We start from the raw sequence: 27,443 nt of genomic DNA on the forward strand, positions 1-27,443 counted from the left end.
CTCGGGAAATCATGGATGCGTTGGTGATTATTTTCCAGAGTTCGATAGATTCGGAGTCGGTTCCTGAGGGTTGGAGGGTGGCTAATGTTATACCACTTTTTAAGAAAGGTGGGAGAGAGAAAGCAGGAAATTATAGACCAGTTAGTCTGACCTCAGTGGTGGGAAAGATGCTGGGGTCTATTATAAAGGATGAAATTATGGCACATCTGGATAGTAGTAACAGGATAGGTCAGAGTCAGCATGGATTTATGAAGGGGAAATCAAGCTTGACTAATCTTCTTGAATATTTTGAGGATGTAACTCTGAAGATGGACGAGGGAGATCCAGTAGATGTAGCGTACCTGGACTTTCAGAAAGCTTTTGATAAAGCCTCACACAGGAGGTTAGTGAGTAAAATTAGGGTGCATGGTACTGGGGGTAAAGTACTAGATTGGATTGAAAATTAGTTGGCTGATAGGAAACAAAGGGTAGTGATAAATGGCTCCATTTCGGAATGGCCGGCAGTGACCAGTGGGGTACCGCAGGGATCCGTGCTGGGACCGCAGCTTTTTACAATATATGTTAATGATATAGAAGATGGTATCAGCAATAACATTAGCAAATTTGCTGATGATACAAAGCTGGGTGGCAGGGTGAAATGTGATGAGGATGTTAGGAGATTACAGGGTGACCTGGACAAGTTAGGTGAGTGGGCAGATGCATGGCAGATGCAGTTTAATGTGGATAAATGTATGGTTATCCACTTTGGTGGCAAGAACAAGAAGGCAGGTTACTACCTCAATGGAATCAGTTTAGGTAAAGGGGCAGTACAGAGAGATCTGGGTGTTCTTGTACACCAGTCAATGAAGACAAGCATGCAGGTACAGCAGGTAATGAAGAAGGCTAATAGCATGCTGGCCTTCATATCAAGAGGAATTGAGTATAGAAGCAAAGAGGTGCTTCTGCAGCTGTACAGGGCCCTGATGAGACCACACCTGGAGTACTGTGTGCAGTTCTGGTCTCCAAATTTGAGAAAAGACATTCTGGCTATTGAGGGAGTGCAGCGTAGGTTCACGAGGTCAATTCCTGGAATGGCGGGATTACCTTACACTAAAAGACTGAAGCGACTGGGCTTGTATACCCTTGAGTTTAGAAGACTGAAAGGGGATCTGATTGAGACGTATAAGATTATGAAAGGATTGGACACTCTGGCAGCAGGAAACATGTTTCCGCTGATGGGTTAGTGCCGAACCAGAGGACACAGCTTAAAAATACGGGGTAGACCATTTAGGACAGAGATGAGGAGAAACTTCTTCACCCAGAGAGTGGTGGCTGTGTGGAATGCTCTGCCCCAGAGGGCAGTGGAGGCCCAGTCTCTGGATTCATTTAAGAAAGAGTTGGATAGAGCTCTCAAGGATAGTGGAATCAAGGGTTATGGAGATAAGGCAGGAACAGGATACTGATTGAGGATGATCAGCCATGATCATGTTGACTGGCGGTGCAGGCTCGAAGGGCAGAATGGCCTACTCCTGCACCTATTGTCTATTGTCTGACACATATGCTTCCTTTTTTTCATAACCAAAACCTCTATTTCTCAAGTCATCCAGTATTCCCTACACCTAACAACCTTTTCTTTCACCCTAACAGGAATATTCTATCTCTGTATTCTTGTTATCTCAATTTTAAGGCTTCCCATTTTCCAGTCGACCCTTTACCTGTGAAAATCTGCCCCAATCAGCTTTTGAAAGTTCTTGCCTAATACTATCAAAATTAGTCTGTAGATCTGTCCCAAGTTAGCATGTACAGTGTGTTACGACATGATATCAGGTATATTAATGTGAAGGCAAGACTTTATCTCCACAAAAACTGTGCGGTGGTCACTCTAATGTCAGGGGCAGATGCATCCGCAGCAGGCAGATTGGTAATGATGAGGTCAGGTGTGTTGTTACCCTCTTGTTGGTTCCCTCACCATGTGCCACAGATACAGCCTAGCAGCTATGTCCTATAGGATCCAACCAATGCGATCAGTACTGCTGTTGTCAGACCACTGTTGGTGATGGACATTGAGAATCCCCATTCAGAGTGCGAGCTACTGCTATGATCTGCAGTGAGCCTCTGACGCTGTTCCTCCTACACTCCCTTCCCAATTCGCCTTGAGTATCTCCCCATCACCATGCTTGCCCCTAGCTTTACATATGCCTCTGCTTTCTCCCCCAGCCTTAACTCCCCAAGTCCCTTTTGGCATTGATTCTCTCTTCTCGCCCTACAGCACCCCCACCCCTTGCACAGCTCCAACAATCCATTGACAGACTATAATCACCCAGAGTGGAAGGAAGTGATTAGATCTCCCAAAGAGTAAGATAGGCCCAGTGGGCAGTGTGGCCCATTCTTTGCTTGATCATTCCAGAATCTGCATGTGTGTTTGCATTAGTTCAGCTGAAGTGTGTGGACAAAGCTCTAGTGCATGAAGTTCATTGCGGTGGAGTCAAGGAAGACACGTCCATCTGTTTTCTAAATGGTAAGGAACTAGGAGCAGTGGGAAAGGGTAGTGAGACCTGGGGTTCACAACACAAGTAGAGGATAAAGCCAACACAGCCAATTACAGCCTCACTAATCTACCTTGAATTATCAGCAAAGTGATGGAAGGGGCTATCAATAGGCTTCTTATCTTCTTAAGTAGCCTTAAATGTTTGTAAATAAGTACAATAAATAATTTTAAAAGGCTAGTGGAACTTTTGCCTTTAAACAGACGGGGAAACTAAGTAATGGGTGTCCCAGTAATACTGGTTAGACCCATTGAGGGTTTAATTTTGGGCATAGCGCACAGGGCTATGGTGTAGACTCACCAGGGTACTGGGGAGGTTTGATTAAAGTTTGAGGACATTTGTTGGCATAGACCTGTGGTGCTTTAAGTCATGAAGGTGAAGGGGGAGGTCAATACATTTGAGAGACAAATTGGCCATGATCTAATTGTTCACCAAATATGAGGAGCAGTATGACAAATCATATACGAGCTGATGCTTCAATATTTATTACCAAAATCTGCTGTCCTTAGTTGATGTGTAGGACCCATAAAAATGTTTGCCTCTGGAATAGTCTGGCAACACATTTAATTATATTCTCAAGGGCAATCAGGGAGGGGCTATAAATGCTGGCCCAACCAGCAACATCTGTGTTGAATGAGCAAATATTTCAAAAAGTCTGTTATGTTTACAAATACTTAAGATCTGTACAAACACACATAAGAATGTAAATCATAAAAATTATAATCTTTCACAGCAGCAAATTTGTGAGGTTTAGAGTATACTATATTAATAACTCACTTTTCTAAAGAAAGTCAATATTCAGAAATGTATTGTGTACAACCCTGAAATGTTGTTGGGAAAGATTGAGAGAAAAGTTCTAACTCTCAATCAGTAAAGATTGGCAACTTTAGCTCACATTGGCTCTAACCTCCCCATGTAGCTGCATTGGTCATACTAATGTGTAAACAGGAGGACTCACTCTCCAGGGAGTGCTATAGTGTAAACTCTCAGGCTGGAAGACGCACAGTGTTTGCACACGGTCACATTGTATTGATCAGACTTCATTATGCAGGATGATTCTAAATTGAAGATTTTACGTCTATCTCAAACACCAAAGGTTACATATATGTTATATATATATATATACATGCTGAGAGAGAGAGAGAGAGAGAGCTGAGTAAACTCCGACTGGTCTACTGAAAGAAAGCAAGCAAAAATCTCAAGCTTCTGACGGGTGAGTCCTAATTGTTCCAAGTCTTTGATTCATTTGGACATAATTATGCCAAGTTTCTTATGAGTAAAGGAAGATTATAAGGTTTGCTGACTGAACATTGTTTAATTAGGGCTAAGGAATTTCAGACTTGTAATCCACTAATAATTTAATAAATGCATTAATTGTTCCACTTTAGGGAAGAACAATAAGATTGCCTTCTAATATTTTTGTTTCCAAAGTGCTTTTCATACCAAACAGGCATCATTAACTTTTATTTGTGGGTGAATCCTCTGTAATTTGTAATTTCGCTATCTCTTAAAGCAGGTTAAATGTTAAATAAATAGCTCGGGTTAAATGAATTGTTAGGCTTATTATTAACTATTTAGCACGTCTGGTAACTCTTCTTTAAAGTACAATATGGGAAATCGCAGCCAATACCTTTAAAATGCTGGTGTAATCTTGAAAGATTAATTCAGAAATTAAATATTGAGGAACTTGATGTTCATCTCAGATGCGATTGCAGAAATCAAAAGGAATGGTTTGTGTACTGGGGCTTGTTGCACAGAAAGTGGACAGTGTGGACTCTGCAGCAAGTCTTCTACTTCAGATTCTCTGCTCATTCATTTTCCAGTTTCCAATCTTAAAGACTAAAACATTGTCAGTGAATACTGCATCCTCTGAAGTAATAGCCTTTCACTTGAGGGTACACACCTCAGCAAAAGCCATGTTTTGTGAAATTTATTCTCAAGATACCCAAAAGATTTCACAATACCCCAAACTACAAATGTGAAGTAGAAGTGACATGGTTCTTGACTGATGCACGTCCCTGAGCTCCCTAATCTAACCCTAGCCATTGGTTTCTCCATCAATGACTGTAGTCCCACCTTCAAGTCATGAGAGTTTATTTTCAAATTCTTTAGAGTACACTTTATAATGACACTTTGGGAAATGTTGCATTGTTGGAGATGCTGCCTTTCTATAGCTGTTTGTTCGACTGGACCAAAAATCCCCTAAGGCACTCTTCGGGACAGAACGAATAGAATTCTGTCACATTGTCCTGGACAACTTTCCTTTCTTAACTAACACTAACTAAAATATAGATTAACTCGTCATTGGTTTCAGTCACTATGTCTGAGCTAATTAGAATGGTGGCATCCCGTACTATCTGAAATCTAAGCCATTGTATTTCTGCTAATGTAGTCCAGGTCTAGCAAATTACCCTGATCTCAGCAAGCTGCTTATTTAGTTGATGTAAATTTCACATAACTTCTCCTATCTCATAATAATGAAATGTTTCACACACTAAACCTAGTTTCGCACCAGGCTAAACCTGTTCACTGAAGAAGGGAAGAAAGAAATAATATTTGTATAGTACCTTCCATGATATCTGGACATTTTGAAAATACTTGACAAACACTAAAACACTTTTGAAATGCAGTCACTTCCATGATGTGGGAGATGCTCCTGTTGATTTCACACACGTATTATATCCAGATGAGTTTGGCTGAGTTATTAACATTGGCCAGGACTCATTGTGAGAACTCCCTCTTGTTTCTTCAAACCATAGAATTAATGCGGCTCAGAAGGATATCAAATGGCCCATTGAGTCCATATTGGATCTGTGCAACATAATCCAATCAGTCCCATACTCTGGCTCCATGTCAGCATTGCCTTACAAGTTTATTTCCCTCAAGCTTCCATCTAATTTCATTTTTAAGTCATTCACCATCTGTGCACCAACTCTCACAGGCACTGAGTTCCAGGTTATTACTACTCACCATACTAATAGGTTCTTTCTTCCATCTTCCATACTTCTTAGCTAAAACTTTAAATCTGTGTTCCCCCATCCTCTGTACTATTAACTAGTGGGAGCAGTTTACTCTTGTCTACCTTATTTAAACCTGTCATAATGTTGTGCAGGTCTTTCAATTCTTCCTTCAATCTCCTTTCCTCTGAGAAAATAACACCAGCTTCTCCAATCTAATTTCATACCTGAAATCTTTCATCTAATCCTTCATCCCTGTAGCTGATCTGATGAAAGTGTGGGGAAGCTGATACCTGAATTGACTACATCTGAACAGGGCTGGGATAAATATCCTTGCAGGGAGATTTGCTAGTGTTGTTTGGAAGAGTTTAAGCTGGGTTGTCACATTGCAGGGTAGGAAGAGGTGAGTAACTGAGGGCAAATTCCGCGCAAGGAGAGGAAGGCAGAAACTTAACGAGAGACTGAAAAACAGAGGAAGTAGAGGTTAAAAATATCTAATAGGACAGTGGATACAGCTTCAATACTAACCTTCAAAAGGCAATTGGACAAAAGTTTGAAAAAGGAAAATTTGCAGCTTTATTGGGAAAGATGGGGGGTTTAACAGGAATTCTTTAGGAAGGGACCAGTATAGACTTGAATGTGCCAAAATGACCTCATTCTATACCATTGTATTTGATAATCTTAGGTATGCCTTCTTCAAATCGTCAGTGTAATTGGACATAATCTTTCAGTTTCTAATCAATTACAGAGACTGACTTGTTTTCTCACCAGTTCTACAAATCAGAGATAGGAAGCTGGTCCACACCAACATAATGGCTTTCCAGAGAAATTTGCATTTCCTGGTATTCCTGCTGCTGATCGTTAACGCTCAGTTTTCCACAGCCCAACACTGGTCTCACGGTTGGTATCCAGGAGGGAAGAGAGAACTGAGTCTGTCTCGATCTCCAGATGTGAGTCCTATTCTCTTTGCATTCTTTAATCTTTGCTAAGATCCCCTAACTTCTTCCTGTGAATGTAATAACCAAGATGGGGTTAGGGTAACCTTTAACTATTTATATTTTTAAAGTATGTCACATAATGATATTCTTAAGACATCTTTACTTCCAGTTGAAAGTCCTGAAATATAAACCCACAAATCTGAAATTGCCCAGTAAGGTCAGGTGATGACTGTGGTGACAGAACAGTTAACATTTCATGCCACTGACTTGTCATCAGAACTGGGATAAGTTAGAGATGTTAGAGATCAGTCAACAAGTGGGACGAGTAAGATATTGGTCGATCTACACTGACATCATTCATATCACAGTACTGTTTGGAAGGGAGTTGCAGGAGTTTGGTCCAGTAACACTGAAGGAACGGCAATGTATTTCCAAGTCAGGGTGATGCGTGACTTGGAGGGGAGCTTGCAGGTACTGGCAAACCCATGTATATTGATCCAAGCATGGACAAGGCAGTTGAACTCAAAAGATAAAGTTGGTTTGACTAGACTTGACATTAAGGTAACATTTGCCCAAGTGTGGTATCATCAAGGAACAAAACCAGAGTCAATACAAATCAGAGAGAAAACACTTTACCAATTAGAGTCATGCATGGTGATTGTTGGAGGTCAGTCATCTCAGCTCCAGGACATCTCTGCAGGAGTTCCTCAGGGTAATGCCTTACACCCAACCACCTTCAGCTGCTTCATCAATGATCTTCCCTACATCATAAGGGCAGAGGTGGGGAAATTTGCTAATGACTACACAATGTTCAACACAATTTGCAACTCCTCAGACACTGAAGCAGTCCATGTCCAAATGCAGCAGGACCTGGAAAACTTTTAGGCTTTGGCTGAAAAATGGCAAATAAAATTTGCACCACACAAGTGACAGGCAATGGGCATTTTTATCCAAAGAGAGTCCAATCATAATCCTTTGATTTTCAATTATGCTGTTAATGCTGAATCCATAACTATAGACATTTTAAAATTGCCATTGACCAGAAACTGAATTGGGCCAGCCAGGTGTATATTACAGCTATAACAGCAGCTCAGAGGCTGAGAACTCTGAGGAGAGTTATTCACGTCCTGACTCCCAAAGGCCTGTCCACCATCTACAAGGGACAAGTCAGGAGTGTGATGGAATATTGTCCACTTGCCTAGACAAATGTAGCTCCATCAACACAAAAATCGCAATGTCTTCTAGGACATTATTGCTGAACAAAGAGACCTTGGTGTGCAGTTTCATAGTTCCTTGAAAGTGGAATCCCAGGTAGACAGGTTAGTGAAGGAGGCATTTGATATGCTTACCTTTATTGGTCAGTGCATTGAATATGGGAGTTGGTGGATCATGTTGCAGCTGTACAGGACATTGGTAATTCTGCCCTCAATTCTGGTCTCCCTGCTATAGGAAAGAGTTTGTGAAATTTTGAAAGGGTACAGAAAAGATGTACAAGCATGTTGCCAAGGTTGGAGGGTTTGACCTCTAGGGAGAGGTTGATTATTTTACTTGGAGCACCGGAAGCTAAGGGGTGACCTTATAGAATTTGATAAAATCATGAGGGGCATGGATAGGATAAATAGACAAGGTTTTTTTCCCAAGGGTGGGGGAGTCCAAGACTAAAGGGCATAGGTTTAGGGTGAGAGGGGATAAATTTATAAAAGGATTAATGGAACAACTTTTTCATGCAGAGGGTGGTGAGTGAATGGAATGAGCTGGCAGAGGAAGTGGTGGAGGCTGGTATAATTACAACACTTAAAAGACATCTGGATGGGTATATGATAAGGAAGGGTTTAGAGGGATATGATAAATTTATAAAAGGATTAATGGAGCAACTTTTTCATGCAGAGGGTGGTGAGTGAATGGAATGAGCTGGCAGAGGAAGTGGTGGAGGCTGGTATAATTACAACACTTAAAAGACATCTGGATGGGTATATGATAAGGAAGGGTTTAGAGGGATATGGGCCAAATACTGGCAAATAAGATAGGATTTATTTAGGCCAGCCTGGACAAGTTGGACCGAAGGGTCTGCTTCCATGTTGTACAATTCTATGACTCTATTGCTCTATAACATAGCAATCCATTTGGTTGATACCCCAACTATTAGCTTCAGCATTCACTCCCGTGACCACTGATACACAGTGGCAGTAGTGTGTACCATCTACAAGACACAATGCAACAGCTCCCCAAGGTTCCTTTGACAGCAACATCCAAACCCATGACCCCTACCACCTGGAAGGAGAAAGGCAGACCTATCCTCCCTCCCCCCCGATTTGTTTTGCCTCTCACCCATTGCCTTTTCTGTTCTGTCAGCTACGTAAAATTCATCCAGGTGAAAGAAATTCTCCAGTCAAAGCCTAATCAAAATTTGATTTAACTGAAGCAATACAGTCAGCTGGTTTTACTCCAGACCGCTTCAGGTAAAGAAAGAGGGGATAATTACTCTGAAAGAGCATGTTAAGGGGGTGAGGGGAGAACTAAGCGGTGGTCAAAGCGAACTGCACTGCACAAGTTCATTTGAATGTTCCTCATCATTTCCCAGGTTTCAGAAGATATCAAGTTATGTCAAGGCGAGGGTTGCCTGTTGCTGCAAAGTCCACGTAAAGGTATCATAAGGAGCATTGTGGTAATTAGAACATTCTTATTTATTCAGAAAGCAAGAATGTTACTTGAAGAAACAATATAAAAATTCCACCTGTTTTGGCAAATAAGGGAAGGCATTGTGAAAACACTACAAAACCCCATAAGGGTGACAGTGCCCTGTTGATAAATTTCACAGGCATATCCCTCAATTATTGGATTTTGTTTTTGTTGAGTTTCACTTGTTTGGGAATTAAGTAAAAAGGCTGCAGTTACATGAGAAATTGAGATTCTTAGAGCTGTGAAGTTTAAATAGTGATTTAATGCATATGTTTAAAATTATAGAGTTTTCAAGAGAGTATGGGAAAACTAGTTCCAGTGGTAGTCAGGTTGGTGACCAGAGGATGCAGATTAAGGTCAAAAGTTGGCCAAAGAATAATAGGGGAGATGCACCAGCATTTTATTGTCTGCCTGAAAAGACAGTGGAAGAAGACTAAACAGTGACGTTTAAAAGTGAATTGAATAAATACTTAAAAAGGAATAACTTCTCAAAGTTCAGTGTGAGGTAACATGGGGGTGAAATTAATGGGATCAATCTTTCAAAATGGGTCAGATGATGGGCTGCATCATTTCTTTTTGTGCTATATCATTCAGTGAGTGTGCACAGTTAGGCCAGAATCAGTGGCCAATTCCTGTGATTCTGGATCTAAAGGTTATATTGAGAACAAGAGTTCTATCGTAAAGAACTGTGCGTATGCATGATTTGGAATTATCCTTAGGAGAGTCATAGAGTCATAGAGATGTACAGCATGCAAACAGACCCTTCGGTCCAACCCGTCCATGCCGACCAGATATCCCAACCCAATCTAGTCCCACCTGCCAGCACCCGGCCCATATCCCTCCAAACCCTTCCTATTCATATAACCATCCAAATGCCTCTTAAATGTTGCAATTGTACCAGCCTCCACCACTTCCTCTGGCATCTCATTCCATACACGGACCACCCTCTGTGTGAATAATAAGATTATGAATGACTTTTATTTTGAAAGTGTAATGTTATATCCTCAAAGGAGTATAGAAAACTTTCTCCATTTGGGGGAGAGAAAGAGAGAGAGAGCGATTCTTATGTTTGGCTTGAGGTGATCACTGCACAAGGTGACAAGGCAGCTGTCCTCGATCTATTTTAGCTGGTGGGATAAATGAATCCTTAATCCTGCACCACACTGTAGTGATCTAACCAACTGAGCTTTATATTGAAAATAGATCGTAAGAATATCAAGATCTGGACTTTTCTAGATAAATATGAATTATAGAAGTTTGTTCATTCTGCTGTTTTACCTCCCTTTCTATGTTCATAAAATCAGATGGATATGTTGGTGCAACAGATTCAGAAGAAGAAATGAAGGCTGCTTTGTTTTCAGATTGTCCCCGGTGTAAGTTATAATCTCATCAAGCTGACCTGCCTGAAGACATTTTCCCAGAAGTATGATTTTAAATTCTGCAACAAGTTTGTGTCAAAGATCCATCTCATGTACATGGCTTGAAGTCTGTGAAATGGTGCTGTGAGGCTGTTTCAGTGACATCTGTGGAAACACTACAGACAGAATTCCCTTTCTGGCATTTTAGTTTCAACCTTGTAAAATGAAGGGCTTTATTTTGCCATGTATTGATAACACCAGCTCTCAAAAGCCAATGCTTGAACATGAGAAATACTCAAGAAAAGAGATGAAAGGTTGGTGTGTTTTATTTATTAACTGTTTTTCCAAGTTTTGACATTATTTTGCAATAAGCTAAAGCAACTGTACATGTCTGAAAATCTTTACAAATTATCGTTTCTCTCTATTTTGCATTAAAAGATTATTGTATTCAATGTATGTGGGCATCAAGCTTCATTGTTTTGGGTCTTGCATCAGTAATCAGTGTTTCTCCGAATGTACACATTAATCGGACGGGAAAATGGTCCTGGTGTCACACGTGGAATCCATGGCACAGCTCTCTACAATAGGGGAACAAAATAACAATTGATATGTATACTAGCATCACCATCTCCTTTATTAATTGCAAAGGTCATATTTACAGATCTATGCAAGGCACCTAGAATACATTTGTTCTGAATAAGCTCACATAAGAAAACAATAATAAATAGGTTCATGCAAATCACTTAAGCCGGGAAAAAGGACAAGATCATGAAAATTATTCCCATTTCAGCATTAAACCTGTGCTGATTGACTTAAAAGGATTTTACTGCTGTAGTGTGGAATGTTGTATGTTCAATGGTATTCAGGAAAGGTCAAGCAGAACTTCCTTTCCTCTGCCCAACAATGTATTTTTAAAATTATTTTATACAACGTGGGTGTTGTTAATGTGGCCAACATCTGTTTTCCGTTCCGCAATGCCCTTGAGAAAGTGTTGGTGAGCCACTTTTTGAACTGCTGCTGTCTTTCTGTGGCATGATTGTACAAATTTGAATAGGGCACTCAGTCGGTTCAGTGGGAAGCTAAAAGTTAACCACATTACCTTGGGTTTAGAGTAGGTCAAGCCAGGTAAGGGTGGAAAACTTTCTTCTTTACATTAGTGAATCACATGAGTTTTTAAAACAATCGATTACTTTCATGGCCGCTATTAACAAAATTAGCTTTCAGTTCCAGATTGTATTAATTCATTGAGTTCAAATTCACCAGCTATTGGTAGTATTGGAACATGTTCCCATAGCGTTAGCCTTAAGATTAATGACATTTATAGTGAGATGTATGCTAATGGAACATCTCTCAGCTTTACTACTGTCAGCCAATGCAGACTTAGTGATATTTTTAAGCTTGACGCAGGTGGCATTTCTCTGTTCTACATCTTTGTGGTTGTCTCAGTGACATTTCCAATCCTGTGCTAAGTGCTGAACCCTGCAATGCGCTATCATAGAAACCCTACAAAGTGGAAGCAGGCCGCTTGGCCTGTTGAGTCCATACTGACCCACCGAAGAGCATTTCACCCAGACCCCTGCCTTTTCCCTGTAACTTTGCATTTCCCATGGCTAGTACACCTAATCTACACATCCCTGAGCACTATTGGCAATTTAGCATGGCCAATGCACTTAACCTACACATCTTCAGACTGTGGAAGGAAACTGGATCACCCAAAGGAAACTCATGCAGACACAGGGAGAACATTAACAGTCACCCAAGGGTGGAATCAAACCATGGTCCTTTGTAACGCAAGGTGGCAGTGCTAACCACTGAGCCACCGTGTGGCCCCACACTAGTCTGTGGGTCAATGAAGATGAAAGGCTGGAACATTTACAACCACAGGAGATGAACTTGTCCCTGCCAACCTGGTTGGGTTCTGAAGCTGGGAGTCTTCTCTTCCCACTTTCCACAGCAACAGGATCTAGATCTAACCAGGAACATGTATATAAGTTTGGCTTTGCCCACTTTGATCATTAATGTAAAGGAGTGAATTCTGAACTTTTTGTTATGCTTTCCACCCAGGAATTTTATAAATGCATCTCCACATTTGTTTCTTCACTGAAGTACTTCATAGAATCCCGACAGGGTGGGAGTAGGCCGTCTGGCCCACATCAACCCTCCAAAGGAAATCCCACCCCACATTTCCCCTGGCCAATTCTGTGTATCTCTGGACTGTGGGAGAAAACTAGGCCCAGACATAGGGAGAATGTGCAAACTGCACGCAGACAGTGGGTGGGATTGAACCCAGCTCCCTGGCACTGTGAGGGCAGCAGTGCTAACCACTGTGCTGTGTCACTTTTGTTCCCTTTTTTAAAAAACATACAGTATAAATGGTATTCCTATCAGGTGAGCTGCAAGATGATTTAAAAACCCATGTCAATGGAAACCTCCTGGAGAAAGCCTATACCTAACTGAAGTCAAATGAATGCAGATTAACTCTGATTACAGAGGATGAGAGACAGTATGACATGATGTGTCAGCTACTGTCTCACCTACTCACTCATCACTCGCTCACTCTCACACACCAGTCAAATCTAACTTTATGAAGTGAGACCCATCTTTTGAATTATCTAGGATTGATGAGCCAGTTACTCACCCTGTGTACAGCAGATTCCAGATGAAGCACATTTCCCGCCGTTGCTGCCGCAGGCTCTGCCACTGGGTTCACAAGGAGACAGCAGGTAATCTTCCTTCTGACACCTCAGGGTCTCCGAGGTTCCAATGTAGCAGCCAAACCCCTCTCCACAGCAAATACTGGCTCCAAAGCAATGGCCGCTGTTGCCAGGACCACATGACAAGCACTAGGAAAGAATAGAAAGGCAGGTTATGCCAGTGGAGGCGAAATTACACAGAGGAGCTGCAGAAGCAATTTTTACATTTAACTTTTGAAGCCAAATCGCAAGATTGCATGTTTTGTGGAAGAACAGACATGCTTGTGTCAACTGTGTTTAAGCTCTGCCACAGTTTCATTGCTGATGGAGTGGGGTTACTATGGAGGAAACTACAGAGTCATGTTTGTGGTACAGCAAATTCCCAAAAAGCTGCAGTGAGTTCAGTGATGCAATAATCTACTGTAATGTAATGCTCTTTGTCAGATAGTACCTCCATCCCATTGGAGCCTTGGTTTAACATCAACCAAAGATCCGTACAAACCTCTGGCAAAAAAAAACGCGAATGTCAGCTGACTGTAATGTACTTGTTGAATAAATATGTGGGCAAACCAGCTGGCTTTTGAGGACAGGATTGCCAGGGTTCTGGAGGTGCATATGCACCTGAGGACACAGAGGGATTGCTTTATTTTAAGCTGGTCCCAACACTCAGAGTTAGAGAAATCTAAAAACAGGGCTCAATCCAACAACAGGCAAAAGTGGAGTGAGGGTAGCACAGTGGTTAGCACTGCTGCCTCACAGCACCAGGGGCATGGATTCGATTCCACCTGCAGAAAACTATCTGTTTGGAGTTTGCACATTCTCCCTGTATCTGCAAGGGTTTCCTCCCACAGTCCAAAGATGTTCTGGTTAGTTGCATTGACCATGCTAAACTGCCCGTAATGTCCAAGGACATGTGGGTTAGTTATGGGAAACGCAGGGTCACAGGGAAGGTCTGGGGTTTGGGATGCTATTTGGTGGGTCATTGTGGGCTTCTTGGCTGAATGGCCTGCTTCCACATACCAGGGATTCTATGATTCTCTGACTGCCTGGGGTGAGAAAATTCACACTGAATTCAATGTTTGTATCACCTGAGTCTCAAAGAGTGTTGGAAAGGGCCATCGGTCTAGTGGACACTGCTTTTTAATCTTCCTCAGTGATTGACCAGTGCTATCCATCCCCATAGATCTGAGCACTAACAAGAACCACTGACCTCAGGAGGATGAGGGTATGGGAGGTAAACTAAAGATGAGAGAAGCAAACTATCATTGAGAATTCTGTTCCCACGAATGGATGGGGAGATTAACTGAATTCAGACTTTCCAACCCTTGCCCTGGGAAAAAAAGTTCTAGTCATTTGCAAACTTATTAAAGATTTGATAGGTTAGTGCAGCAATCCTGACTCTATAATTAATCCAGTTCACTGCCCACTGGGTAATTAGGAATAGGCAATAAATGCTGGCCTAACCAGCAACATCCATGTCCACAACAAAAGATCAGAAAATACCACTGTGAGCAGAAATGGTTGAAGCAGTATTTGGACACTCATTCTGTGGTCCATACTGCGTCTGTCATACAGTCTCCAATGTATTACAGCACTATTTCTCCAACCATCTGAACTTGGTTGTACTGTAACCTGAATGTACCCTAGGAAGGGAGGAGAATTGGAATAGAGGATGTGCAAAAGAGTCTTTGTCACCGATTGCTGATCCCTTAGCATAGGACTGCTCCAAGATCTCCCCTTCCTATGTAAAGGACAGAGCTGGTGACATTTCCTTTTCAAGGATGCAAAATGGCACTGGCTGAGTCTGGGACTGGGAGTTGGACAATAGAACAGTGCAGCACAGGAAAGGCCCTTTGGCCCACCATGTGGTTTCCTGAATGCTAACCAGTGACTTAAGAAGATTGGCAAACCTGTGGCAGATAAACATTATTCGCAATGGTCATGACCTGAGAGTAGATTCAATAAGAACTTTTTAAAATTAAATTAGATGACTCATTGAAAAGGAAAATAAACAGGGAAAGGACAAGACAGTGGGAGCAACTGGGGCTCTTTTGGAGAGTTGGAACTCAGTCCAATTTCTTTTAATGCATCATGGGGTTGGGGTACTGCTGATGAGGCAGCATTTACTGGCTATTTCTAAATACCCCTGAGGAAGGCAATTGACATCTTTCTTCTGTACTGAGTCATCCCATGAAATGTTTAGGCAGAATAGGTAATACTTTTTCATGTAATCTCTCATACCCAGAAGAATCAATTCAATACTGTCCTATTAAAAAGTACTAACAAAGGTTCGTGTCACTGACCCAGAAATTCAAGATCTGTTTCCAGACCACTAAGACAGGTCTGCCAGAGAAATCTTAGGAATGTTAAAACAAATGCTTTTTACCCAAGTTACCTTCACCCCCTTCTGTCTTTTAGAAATGAAAAATATTGGAGATGGGGTTAAAAAAACTGCTTAACTGATCAGGGAAGTATTTGATGGAACCTGCTGGGATATGTCTAACCAGAATTGGCAAATTTAGAATCTGTATTCTGTTCAAGATTTGTATACAAACTACGTAATGAAATAAATCAGAATAAAAGAGGAAAAACAATGCACTCTGGGATTTTCCACCATTTGTTGTCCTCCATCTGGATTCTTAATCTAACAACAGAATCAACAGTGCTTTAAAATATCTTGACAGAAAGGCGATGAGAGTTGCTCCTTACCTGTCTGATCTCCATGTCCATGATCGATCGCTTGCCTCCTACAGGGCAGTTGTTAATGTAACAAGCTGAAGTGAAGCAGATGAGGCAGAGAAGGCAAACAGCTAGGTAGACAGACTGCATGGTGTTCTATCTGTTGGAGCTAGAACCAGGAAACCTTCCAAACTGCACTGAGCATCTCTGAATCCTCATCTTATTTATACTCTCCAACAATCATTCCCAGTACGGAGATGCTATTGTCTTGCTAATTTAGCACACGCTGAATATATTTTCCAAACTATTTTAATGAGGAGATGTATAGTGCCACACACGATTCACCTGAGGTCATTCCATAACCTTGATGAATGTTTTATTTTTGCAATTAGTCAAAAAAGGAAATTAATTTAAATGAGTACAATACGTTTGTATCTGAATATCATTTTCCAATTAGATGTTACTTCTTCAGAACCTGATGCAAGAAGGTCATATTTCCTGTTGTCCCTTTGGAAATGTTTGCTGGTTCTCTATCTTTAGGAGTTTCCAAAGTCTGTGTGCAACATGGTCTGTTAACAATTCACACCACATTGGAGACTCGGCAATGTGGCCTAAACTCAACATGGAGTCAGATAATGTGTAATCCACAGTCAGCATAGTCCCTGCCTCATTACATTTTTAATGTAATGTCTGAACCCAGAGTTGTGAGGTGATATTTTTTCAGGACAGCTGAAAGAGGACAGGCAGGCCCCTTCTGGAAAAGTAGTTCCTCAGGTAGTGTTCTAGGCCCAATCATCTTCAGTTCCTTCATCAATGCCTTCCCTCCATCGTAGGGTCAGAAGTGGGTACGTTCGCCAATGATTGCACAATGTTCAACACCATTCATGATTCCTCAGATACTGAAGCAGTCCATGTCCAAGTGCAGCAACACCTGGACAATATCCAGGCTTTGGCTGACAAATGGCGAGTCACACTCTGTGGCTCACTGGTTAGCACTGCTGCTGCACAGTGCTAGGGACCCCGGTTTGATTCCAGCCTCAGGCAACTGTCTGTGTGGAGTTTGAAAATTCTTCCCCTGTCTGTGTGGGTTTCCTCCCACAATCCAAAAAGATGTGCAGGTCAGGTGAATTGACCATGCTAAATTCCCCCACAGTGTTCAGGGACGTGTAAATTAGGCGCCTTAGTCAGAGGTTAAGGTAGAGTAACAGGGTAAGGGAATGTGTCTGGGTGAGTTTACTCCTTTGGAGGGTTGGTGTGGACTTGTTGGGCCAAATATCCTGTTTCCAAACTGTAATGATTCTATTCTATTCTATTCATGCCACACAAATGCTAGTCAATCACCAACTCCAGTGAGACAGAATCTAACCACTGCCCCTTGACATTCTATGACTGAACTCCCACTATCAGTATTCTGTGGGGTTATCATTGACTGTAAACTCAGCTGGATTCACTACATAAATGTAGTGACTACAGGGTAGGTCAGAGGCTAGGAATACCGTAGCGAGTAACTCACCTCCTGACTCCCCAAAGTCTGTCTACCATCTACCATCTACAAGTCAGGACTATGATGAACTATTTCCCACTTGCCTGAATGGGTGCAGCCCCAACAACACTCAAGAAGCTTGACACCATCCAGGACAAAGCAGCCTGCTTGATGGGCACCACATTTACAGGCATCCATTCCGTCCACCACCGATGCTGAGTAACAGCAGTGTGTACTATCTGCAAGATGCACTACAGAAATTCACCAAAGATCCTCAGACAGCACCTTTCAAACCCACAACTGCTTTCTTTGAGAAGGGCAAGGGCAGAAAATACATGGAACACCACCACCTGCAAGTTCCCTTCCATGCCACTCACCCTTCCCATTCCCTTTCCAACATGACCATCCTTGGCCTGCTCCATTGCCACAACAAACCAAACTGCAAATTGGAAGAACAACACCTCATCTTCCGCCTGGGCAGCCTACAGCCCGGAGGACTCCACACTGACTTGTCCAATGTCAAATTACCGCCCTTCTCATCCCCCGACTCCTTTCCCAACCCTTACCCTTCCCTTCAACTGCCCCCTGCCACAAACTGGATTCATACCTCCCATTGACCAACCAGGTCATACTTTCTACTATCTCCTCTTATCCCCACTTCAGCACCCTGCCCCCACCAACCCCTTTATCTTCAGCTTCCCCCACACCCACCTCCAGTCCTGAAGAAGGGTTACACCCAAAACGTTGACTTCTCCACTTCCTGATGCTGCCTGGCTTGCTGTGTTCTCCCAGCCACCTGCCTGTCCACTTCCTTCACTGGTGCTGGCTCAAAATTCTAGAATTCCCTCCCTAATAGCATTGTGGGTCTACATCCAGCAGGTAGACTTGAACAGTTCAAGAAGGTAGTTCAACACCATCTTCTCAAGAGCAACTAGGGATGGACAATAAATTCCAGCTCAGCCAGCAATGCCCTTGCGCCACAAGTGAATAAAAAAAAAGATATGGCACTTGAGTATACGCCACAACAATAGGTGGGAAGGCAAATGGTGAGGAAGACCTACTGAGTCAGGGGGACTAAGTGAGTGGGTAAAAACACAGCCGGTGGAATATATGGGAATATATGAGCGGATGTACTTTGGCAGGAAGATTAGAAGAGCTGAATATTAGTTAAATGGAGAACAACTGCAGAAAGCTGCAGCACAGAGAAATATGGGGGACTTCATATATGAATCATAAAAAGCTAGTATCTAACTTCAGTGAGTAATAGGGAAGGCAAATGGAATCTTGGTCTTTATTAATAGAATCATAAATATTTACAGTACATAAGGAGGCCATTTGGTCTATCAGGCCTTTTTCAAAAGGAATGATACATAAGAACAGGGATGTCTTGCTAAAACTATACTAACAGCTAGTCAATTAGCACATAGTGTGCACATTTTCCATCGCCTTATCTGAGGAAAAACAGCCTGGTGTTGGAGGCATTGCAGAGAATCTTCATTAGGTGATCTTAGGTATGGAGGGACTGTCTCATGAGGAGAAGTCGACTGGGTTGGATGATGGCTGCTTCTTCTTGGAGTTATACTCATCTAAGCAACTCGGGAGCAATCCAATTCACACCAGTACTTTTCAATGAGGTTGCCTCTCCTTCTTCACTCCAAAGAACATAGATCCAAATTGCACAGCCACTCGTCAAAGGACGACTCTCTCACGTTGTCTCCAATACACATATCTTCTCTTACAGGGTGACAAGGTGGCTCAGTGGTTAGCACTGCTGCCTCATAGCACCAGGGTCCCAGGTTCAATTCCAGCCTCGGGCAACTGTCTGTGTGGAGTTTGCACGTTGTCTGCGTGGGTTTCCTTCGGGTGCTCCGGTTTCCTCCCACAGTCACAAAGATGTGCAGGTCAGGTGAATTGGGCCATGCTAAATTGAGCATAGTGTTAGGTGCGTTAGTCAGAGGGAAATGGGTCTGGGTGGGTTACTCTTTGGAGGGTCGGTGTGGACTGGTTGGGTTGAAGGGCCTGTTTCCACACTGTAGGGAATCTAAGTCTAAATGAGGAGGCTGGAACTGCATAATATTTTACTTATAGTCTCACTCTGTACTGATAGTAACAAGACCTCCTTATTCCGATATTCCAAACTCCTTATAGTAAAAGCCGATGTGCTTTCCAGATTGCTTGCTATACCCTCATGCTAACTGTCTGTGCTCCTTATCTAAGATGGTGCTGGGAATGGCTACTTATTAAGAAATTTCACAAACAATCAAATACTGAAACAGTTACTTAAACTTTTATTTCATGTAGCAACCAAAATAAGAGCCCTCAAGTAAGCAAGTTAAGCTCGCACCTCAACTTAGCTATCACCCAATTAATTCGGTAATTTAGCTATAATTCTAACCAACATTGCCTGTCTTTGGATAGCCAGGGTTTGAACCATGTTGCTCTTCAAAGTTCTGCTGCTGAAGAACACTGAAGTTGAATTCTTATTGGATTATCTGTCTTGTGAAGTTTCTGATGAGATGTTATTGATGATCCTTTAGATCTGTTATCCACAACATTAACTGTACTTCTGGATCCATCAGTCTGTAGCTTGCCTTATTATCAGGAGTAGCTTCTCTGTTCCCTTGTTCACTGTTTGTTCCAAACACAGACTTTCCTACCATTTAGCCCTTCACCTCAGGACATTCCTTATGCAGGCAATCTTCATTTCCCAGTTGTCACGAGAGAGCAGGTTATCAAGCAAGTTCTTCCCTCCTCTCTCTCAGGAACCAGTTTGTTGACATTGCTTCAACTCATTCTTTCCAAGGGATGTTGCTTTTAATTCCATTATCGCAGCTTCTCCTTGTCTCTTTCATCTCAGGAACCAATTAATTCCAGAAACAGTTACAGAAACAGAAGTACATGAGTACAATGAAAAGTCACCATTCCCAGCAAAGATACAAAAGTTTAGTTACACAGTAGTATATAATTATGGAGACAGACTGAGAAAGGTAAGACAACAAGTAAGCAGCAGAATCTCCCACTGAGGTGGGAGAGTCCACCAACTGTGTTTAACTAAGGTAAGGATGCTCCTAAGATACTGGCTAAGGTGGATGGTATTAAATGGAAATAAAAGATGTACAATACTTAAAATTAATGACATTCCAGAAATTGTGAACAATGGATGACTAAAAAAAAGTAAAGGGATGACACCAAAAGCAGCACAAGAATAGTGAAAAATCAGATGGTAAAAGGAGGGTAGGAACTTGAAACAACCATTAGAACTTATTGCTTCTATGCCTGAAAGGGTTCAGAAAAGATTTACAAGGATGTTGCCAGGGTTGGAGGATTTGAGCAAGAGGGAGAGGCTGAACAGGCTGGTGCTGTTTTCCCTGGAACGTTGGAGGCTGAGGGGTGACCTTATAGAAGTTTATAAAATCATGAGGGGCATGGATAGGGTAAATAGACAAGGCCTTCTCCCTGGGGTGAGGGATTTCAGAACTAGAGGGCATAGGTTTAGGGTGAGAGGGGAAATATAAAGGGACCTAAGGGGAAACCTTTTCATGCAGAGGGTGGTATGTGTATGGAATGAGCTGCCAGAGGAAGTGGTGGAGGCTGGTACTATCACAACGTTTAAAAGACATTTGGATGCATACATGAATAGGAAGGGTTTAGAGGGATATGGGCCAACTGCTGGCAAATGGGACTAGACTAGGTTAGCATATCTGTGTGGCATGGAGGAATTGGACCGAAGGGTCTGTTTCCATGTTGTACATCTCTATGATTTTATGTTTGCTCAAATCACGTGTAGGAGAAAGTGAGGACTACAGATGCTGGAGATCAGAGTCAAAAGGTGTGGAATCTTTCTGATGAAGGGTTTATGCTCGAAACATCAACTCTCCTGCTCCTCGGATGCTGCCTGACCTGCTGTGCTCTTCCAGCACCACACCTTTTGGCTCAAATCAGGTGTAGTTTCTGTCCTTGTCAGTTTAAATATGCATTGCAAACTGTTGGCAGTAAAGGTTGACAAATCTCCTGGACATAATGGCCTACAGTTTGAAATCTTAATAGAGGTGGTTGCAGAGATGAAAATGCATTAATTGAAATTGTCAACAACTGCCCAGAATCTGGAAAGGATTCGAAAATTACAAATGTGACGCCCATTATTCAATAGAGCAAGGCGACAGATAGCTAGAAGCTATATGCCAGTTAGCCCAATGCCTGTCATTGGGAAACTGCTGGCTTCCATTATTAATTGAAAAATAATAGCAGGATATTTAGAAAATCAGAATACCTTCAGACAGAGCAAACTTGGTTTTGTGATATATTTTATGTATCTGATAAGTTTATTAGCTTTCTCTGAGGATGTAATGATAAAGGTGGACAAAGGGAACCCGTAGATGTGGCCATTAAGATGAGTTTTAAAGACGTTGTGAGTGAATTGGAGTAAACTGCTTCTGGCTGAAGCAGTTTTGACATTGCTTCCAGATTTCACCAGTGGTCAGAACCATGGAGAGCAGACTTCTGACATTGAAGTGGTGGGACACCAATAGCACAACTGAAACATAATAGTTTTATCCATGTCTTATGGTTTAAACCTTTGTGTCGGAGAAATTAGCCCAATAAATCAGAGATCACAAAACACAGATCAAAGTGAAATTAACAAATGGTTTATTAGTACAGCGATATCGTGGAAGAGAAATTGACTGCTGAAACAACACAGACAGTCTGTCGAGGTAGCTGAGAATTCTCTTCCTCGAGTTGAGGATGAAGCCGGGTTTTATAGGGATCTTGTACAATGAGGTTAATTAAAATGTGGAAAGAGACAATGTATTTGGAAATTGCGTAATCCAGTTACAATGGTGATATTGAAAAGCAGTTATCAGAAGAATGTCCTGATTGTCGATACAATGCAACATCCTGACAGTGTCAATGGGATCAGGAGATTCCAGTTCTCTTTGCAAGTAGGTGAGAATGTCTCTTTTGAAACAGTAAAGTGTTTCCATTGTTCCTGTCCTGGGAGCGAGGTCCTTGGTGGTGCCTCTCTGCCTGAAGAGACAATGTATTTGGAAATTGTGTAATCCAGTTACAATGGTGATATTGAAAAGCAGTTATCAGAAGAATGTCCTGATTGTTGATACAATGCAACATCCTGACAGTGTCAATGGGATCAGGAGATTCCAGTTCTCTTTGCAGGTAGGTGAGAATGTCTCTTTTGAAACAGTAAAGTGTTTCCATTGTTCCTGTCCTGGGAGCGAGGTCCTTGGTGGTGCCTCTCTGCCTGACCTGTCCTTTGTGTGGCTGTGGTATTGCTGTGTTATCAGTCTGCTCTCGGGGCTTTGGGACAGTTGTTTTGAGTGGGTCCAGGAAGCTTATTGTTAGCTTGTCTTGGGAAGTGTATTCCCTTGTCTGCGAGTGACTATGATTCTGTCTGGTTTCACTTATCAGCCTGTTTGGTCAATGCTGAAGCATTCTGGGTGTTTCTGGTATAGTTTGACCAAGTTTGCTTTCCTATGTTCTGTGTGGACATATGATGGGTAGGCTGGTTCAGGTGCACTTTGCCTGGTGAAATTATGGAGCAAGAATGTATGTAATGCCAAGGAAATGGGAGGTAAATGCTGGCTCAGCCTGGATGCCATCAAGAGAGCTGGCATATAGTGCCCAAAAATATTGGCCATAGATTTGGCAGAAGATGTTGCCAGCCTTGTGGGGCTTGTAGTCTAGGTCATAAAGTGACAGAGGAGAAGAGTCCTCAGGGACAGTTTTGGTGGAGAGAGATATTGTCATTCCTATTGAGGGGGACCTCAGTAGATTGCAGCAGGTTCAGGCACTAGCCTAGGCAAACCACCAAGCTCACAACCTGGCCTTGGGGTAGGCAAGCTGGGGAAATACTCAGAGGACCATGTCAACAATCTGATATGTGTTGGAAAAGACTATCCCCAGGAGAGATGGTATACCTGAGGGTAAACTTTCTCCAAATTGTCAGTTCCAGTGTCAGCAAACACTCTCCAGGGAGGCTGTCACTCTCTGTGATGCAGCAGGATCAGCTAACAACCACAGGGTTCTATCAAAAAGGTCACTGGTCCCGAAACATTTACTCCACTGTCTCTGCACAGATGTTTCCAGAACTACTAGGCTTTTCCTGCAACATCTGTCCAGATCTCTAGCATCCACAGTTTCTTTGATCCAAAGGGTAGGATCTCCCAATCTGTCCCAATCTGTGCATTGATGAAATGATCAATGCTTTACCAGAGGCTCACTGATGTTGTCACCTAGTATGGTGACGAAACATCTGAAAAGGAACCTTCCTGTTCAGTGAGCAAACTTACATCTAGAACCTCAACCTGAGCTACAAATCTCAAAACTCACTAAGATAAGGGATCTTGTATTTAATATTGAGGTGGAGAGGAGCTTCCTCTCTCAGAGAGGCATGAATCTTTGAAATTCTCTACTCCTGTAAGCTGGATCATTGAATATGATCTGAGGATGGGTCCCTTGACCCGAAACATTAACTCTGATTTCTCTCCACTGACACTGCCAGACCTGCTGAGCTTTTCTAGCAATTTCTGTTTTTGTTTCATTGAATATATTCACAGCTAAGAGAGATTATTGAACCCAAGGGCCATCAAGGGTTATGGCAAATAGAGGTGAGACCCAGATCTATCAGACCATAAGACCGTAAGACATAGGAGGAAAAATTAGGCCATTCAGCCCATCAAGTCGGCTCCACCATTCAATCATGGCTGATACGTTTCTCAACCCCATTCTCCCACTGTCACCCCATAACGCCTGATACCCTTGACAATCAAGAATTTATCGTTCTCAGTCTTAAATATATGTAATGACTTGGCCTCCACAGCCTTCTGTGGCAGTGAATTCCATAGATTCACCACTCTCTGGTCTTCCCTTTACTCTAAGGCTATGATCACATTGAGTAACATAACAGGCTCAAATGATCCTGCTGCCTACTCTAGCTTCTCTATGACAAATCTGTGCTACAAGACAGACATTCATTAATCATACCATAGAATAGCAGTCTTCCCTATTCATGACTTGTTCTATTAAACCTTAATGGTTGTGTTTGTTCACACTTGAATTGATGTTTATCTTAAAGCCGTGTTGATGTAAAGATTTTATTTTCTTTATTCCTTCATGGGGAATGGATGTCATTGAAAATGTTAGGTCACTGTCCTCAAGCTGAGTTCCTGCGAGGCCATTGCAGAGGGTATTGAATGCTGTGGGTCAGCAGTCATATGTAGGCACACTTTCTTCCCTCAAGGAGATTAATGAACCAGGCACATTGCTATGACAACCCAGATAAAGCCATAGTAAGACCAGCTTTCAATTCCACGTTTTCTTCATTGAATTCGAATTTCAGCTTTTGCGTGGGGTTTGAAAATAAATTCTTTAGCCTGATTCGCTGGTTCACTAGCTCAATGATGTGACTACAGCATTAGTGGCTTTTGCTTATTTTGTTGAAAATGGGATTGTGATTAGTTATTCATTAGATAGCTGGCTGGCAGAGAGTCAAGCAGGTACCATTTACTCCTAAGAAGAATGGAAATTCTCAAACAGCATTTTGGCTTTCTTTATTGAGAGAATCAGATCAGATTTCCTGAGGTGGAGTCCAAGTCACAGGCAATGCAGGCATCAGGGAGGGGAAATGGTTACCAAGACACTTTGCTCCAGGAGACAGCCACACTCTATGTTAGGCAGGAGCTTGTGCTACTCAATGCTCAGGGACAGGAGCTGCGTGTCACTGTCTTTCAGGGAGGAATGGCGAACCAGCCAATGGTAATGGAGTAGTCTCAGTCCCCAATCTAGTCCAAGACATATGGGGTGCTTGCTTTTTTAAAAATTCATTCATGAGATATGGACGTCACTGACCAGATCAGTACTTTTTGCCAATCCCGTAATTGTCTGGAGGGCAGTTGGGAGTCAGCCACATTCTGGAGTCGCACGTAGGCTAGGTGAGGGTGGCAGGTTTCCTTCCAGAAAGGACATTGTGAACCAGATAGGTTTTTCCAACTATCAGCAATGATTTCATGGTCAACATTAGATTCTTAATCCCAGATGTTTTTTAAACTGAATTCAAATTCCATCTTCTTCCAGGTTTGGAACTTGAATCCCCAGATCACTCGCTGATGTTTCTGGATTAATAGTCTTTGTGATAATACAAAACCAGGGGAGACACCTGTATGACTGAGGAGGTGGTCATTACACCACATTCAAGTGGGGAGAACAAAGAGAAGCATGGTAATAATAGAGGATAGTATATTGATGGCAGTGTATATTGTTAGATAAATAAAAGTATGATTTCATAAACTTCAGATCTTTAATAACTGGTCATCATAGAATCACTAAAACTCTACAGTGTGGAAACAGATCATTCGGCCCAACAAGTCCACACCGACCCTCCGAAGAGTAACCCACCCAGACCCATTCCTCAACCATATTATGCTACACTTACCCCTGACTAATGCACCTAACCTATACATCCTTGAACACTATGGGCAATTTAGCATGGCCATTTCACCTAATCTGCACATCTCTGATTTCTGGTCATAGATTGAATGAATCAACAAAGTTAAACTGTTGCACAACGAAAGAATCAGTGATAACTCTGTCTAGAATAAACTATTAAAGGACAAGAGCAAACTTACACAGGAATTGAAAGCAATGTCTTGGAAAGGAGGAAGTCGAGATTACAAAGCCAAAACTGCTTTGACACCTGCTTGATGAACTAGATACTCCATTTTGAGTGCGAGCAGCAGCGGAGGCAAAACGAAGCCAGAACACTGCAGCTAAGGTAAGGCAGTTTTTAAAAAAAAATACTTACCGGAAGCGGACAGCGGTGTTTTCCCTTTCACAGAAGGAGCGGGAGCAGCAGGGGAAGTGACGAGGACCAGAGGGGCAGTCGGGAAGGAAAGCAGTGAGTATAAAGGCCTACAGCGCGCAAGACCGTGTTAGGGAACTGGAGCTGGAGTTGGATGAACTTAGGATCATTCGGGAGGCAGAGGGGGTCATAGATCGGAGCATTAGGGAAGTAGTAACTCCAAAGATTGCAGACAGATGGGTGGCAGTGCAGGGACCTTCTGCGGCCGTTCCCCTCAAGAACAAGTATACCGTTTTGGATACTTGTGGGGGGGACGACTTACCAGGGGTAAGTAACGGGGCTCAGGCCTCTGGCACGGAGTCTGTCCCCATTGCTCAGAAGGGAAGGGTGGAGAAGAGCAGAGCAATAGTTATTGGGGACTCGATACTTTGGGGCACAGATAGGCGGTTTTGTGGGGCGAGAGAGACTCACGTTTGGTATGTTGCCTCCCAGGTGCAAGGGTACGTGATGTTTCTGATCGTGTTTTCCGGGTCCTTAAGGGGGAGGGGGAGCAGCCCGAAGTCGTGGTCCAGATTGGCACCAACGACATAGGTAGGAAGAGGGCTGAGGATGTTAGGCAGGCTTTCAGGGAGCTATGTTGGAAGCTCAGAGTTAGAACAAAAAGAGTTGTTGTCTCTGGTTTGTTACCCGCGCCATGTGATAGAGAGTCAAGGAAGAGGGAGAGAGAACAGTTAAATGCGTGGTTACAGGGATGGTGCAGGAGGGAGGGATTCCGGTATCTGGATAACTGGGGTTCTTTCTGGGGAAGGTGGGACCTCTATAAACAGAATGGTCTACACCTGAACCTGAGGGGCACCAGTATCCTTGGTGGGAGGTTTGCTAGTGCTCTTGGGGGGGGTTTAAACTAACTCTGCAGGGGCATGGGAACCCAGACTGTAGCTTTAGGGTGCAGGACCTGGAGTGTAGGGAGGTTAGGAACATGGCATCAATCTCAAAGGAGGGTGCCCGTAAACAGGAAAGTGGCTTGAAGTGTGTATACGTCAATGCAAGAAATATACGAAATAAGGTAGGTGAACTTGCAGCGTGGGTTGGTACCTGCGATTTCAATGTTGTGGCCATTTCAGAGACATAGCTAGAGGAGGGACAGTGATGGTTGTTGCAGATTCCAGAATTTAGATGTTTCTGTAAGAACAGAGATGATGTAAAAGAGGGGGTGGTTTGGCATTGTTAACCAAAGGTAGTATTACAGAAGCTGAGACAACTTTGAGGACTCATCCACTGAGGTAGTTTGGGCTGAGGTTAGGAACAGGAAAGGTGAG

The 27,443-nt window shown here is 42.6% G+C and overlaps 2 protein-coding genes across 2 annotated transcripts; one reads left to right on the forward strand and one right to left on the reverse strand.

The window, feature by feature from the left end:
- The first annotated feature begins 3,520 nt into the window (after positions 1–3,520).
- On the forward strand, positions 3,521–10,684 carry gnrh2 (gonadotropin-releasing hormone 2). The gene is made up of 4 exons (XM_043701094.1): positions 3,521–3,738; positions 6,254–6,432; positions 9,002–9,085; positions 10,404–10,684. The coding sequence occupies exons 2-4, from the start codon at positions 6,295–6,297 to the stop codon at positions 10,440–10,442; spliced, it is 261 nt and encodes an 86-aa protein (XP_043557029.1). The 5' UTR covers positions 3,521–3,738; positions 6,254–6,294; the 3' UTR covers positions 10,443–10,684.
- An 81-nt stretch (positions 10,685–10,765) lies between these two features.
- Positions 10,766–16,038, reverse strand: LOC122555261 (neurophysin 1-like). Its single transcript, XM_043701081.1, has 3 exons — positions 15,860–16,038; positions 13,096–13,300; positions 10,766–11,035 (listed from the first exon to the last, which is right to left on the reverse strand). The coding sequence occupies exons 1-3, from the start codon at positions 15,977–15,979 to the stop codon at positions 10,980–10,982; spliced, it is 381 nt and encodes a 126-aa protein (XP_043557016.1). The 5' UTR covers positions 15,980–16,038; the 3' UTR covers positions 10,766–10,979.
- Between the last annotated feature and the right edge of the window lie 11,405 nt (positions 16,039–27,443).

Source organism: Chiloscyllium plagiosum, chromosome 1 (genome assembly GCF_004010195.1).
Source record: "Chiloscyllium plagiosum isolate BGI_BamShark_2017 chromosome 1, ASM401019v2, whole genome shotgun sequence".
Lineage (NCBI taxonomy): Eukaryota > Metazoa > Chordata > Chondrichthyes > Orectolobiformes > Hemiscylliidae > Chiloscyllium > Chiloscyllium plagiosum.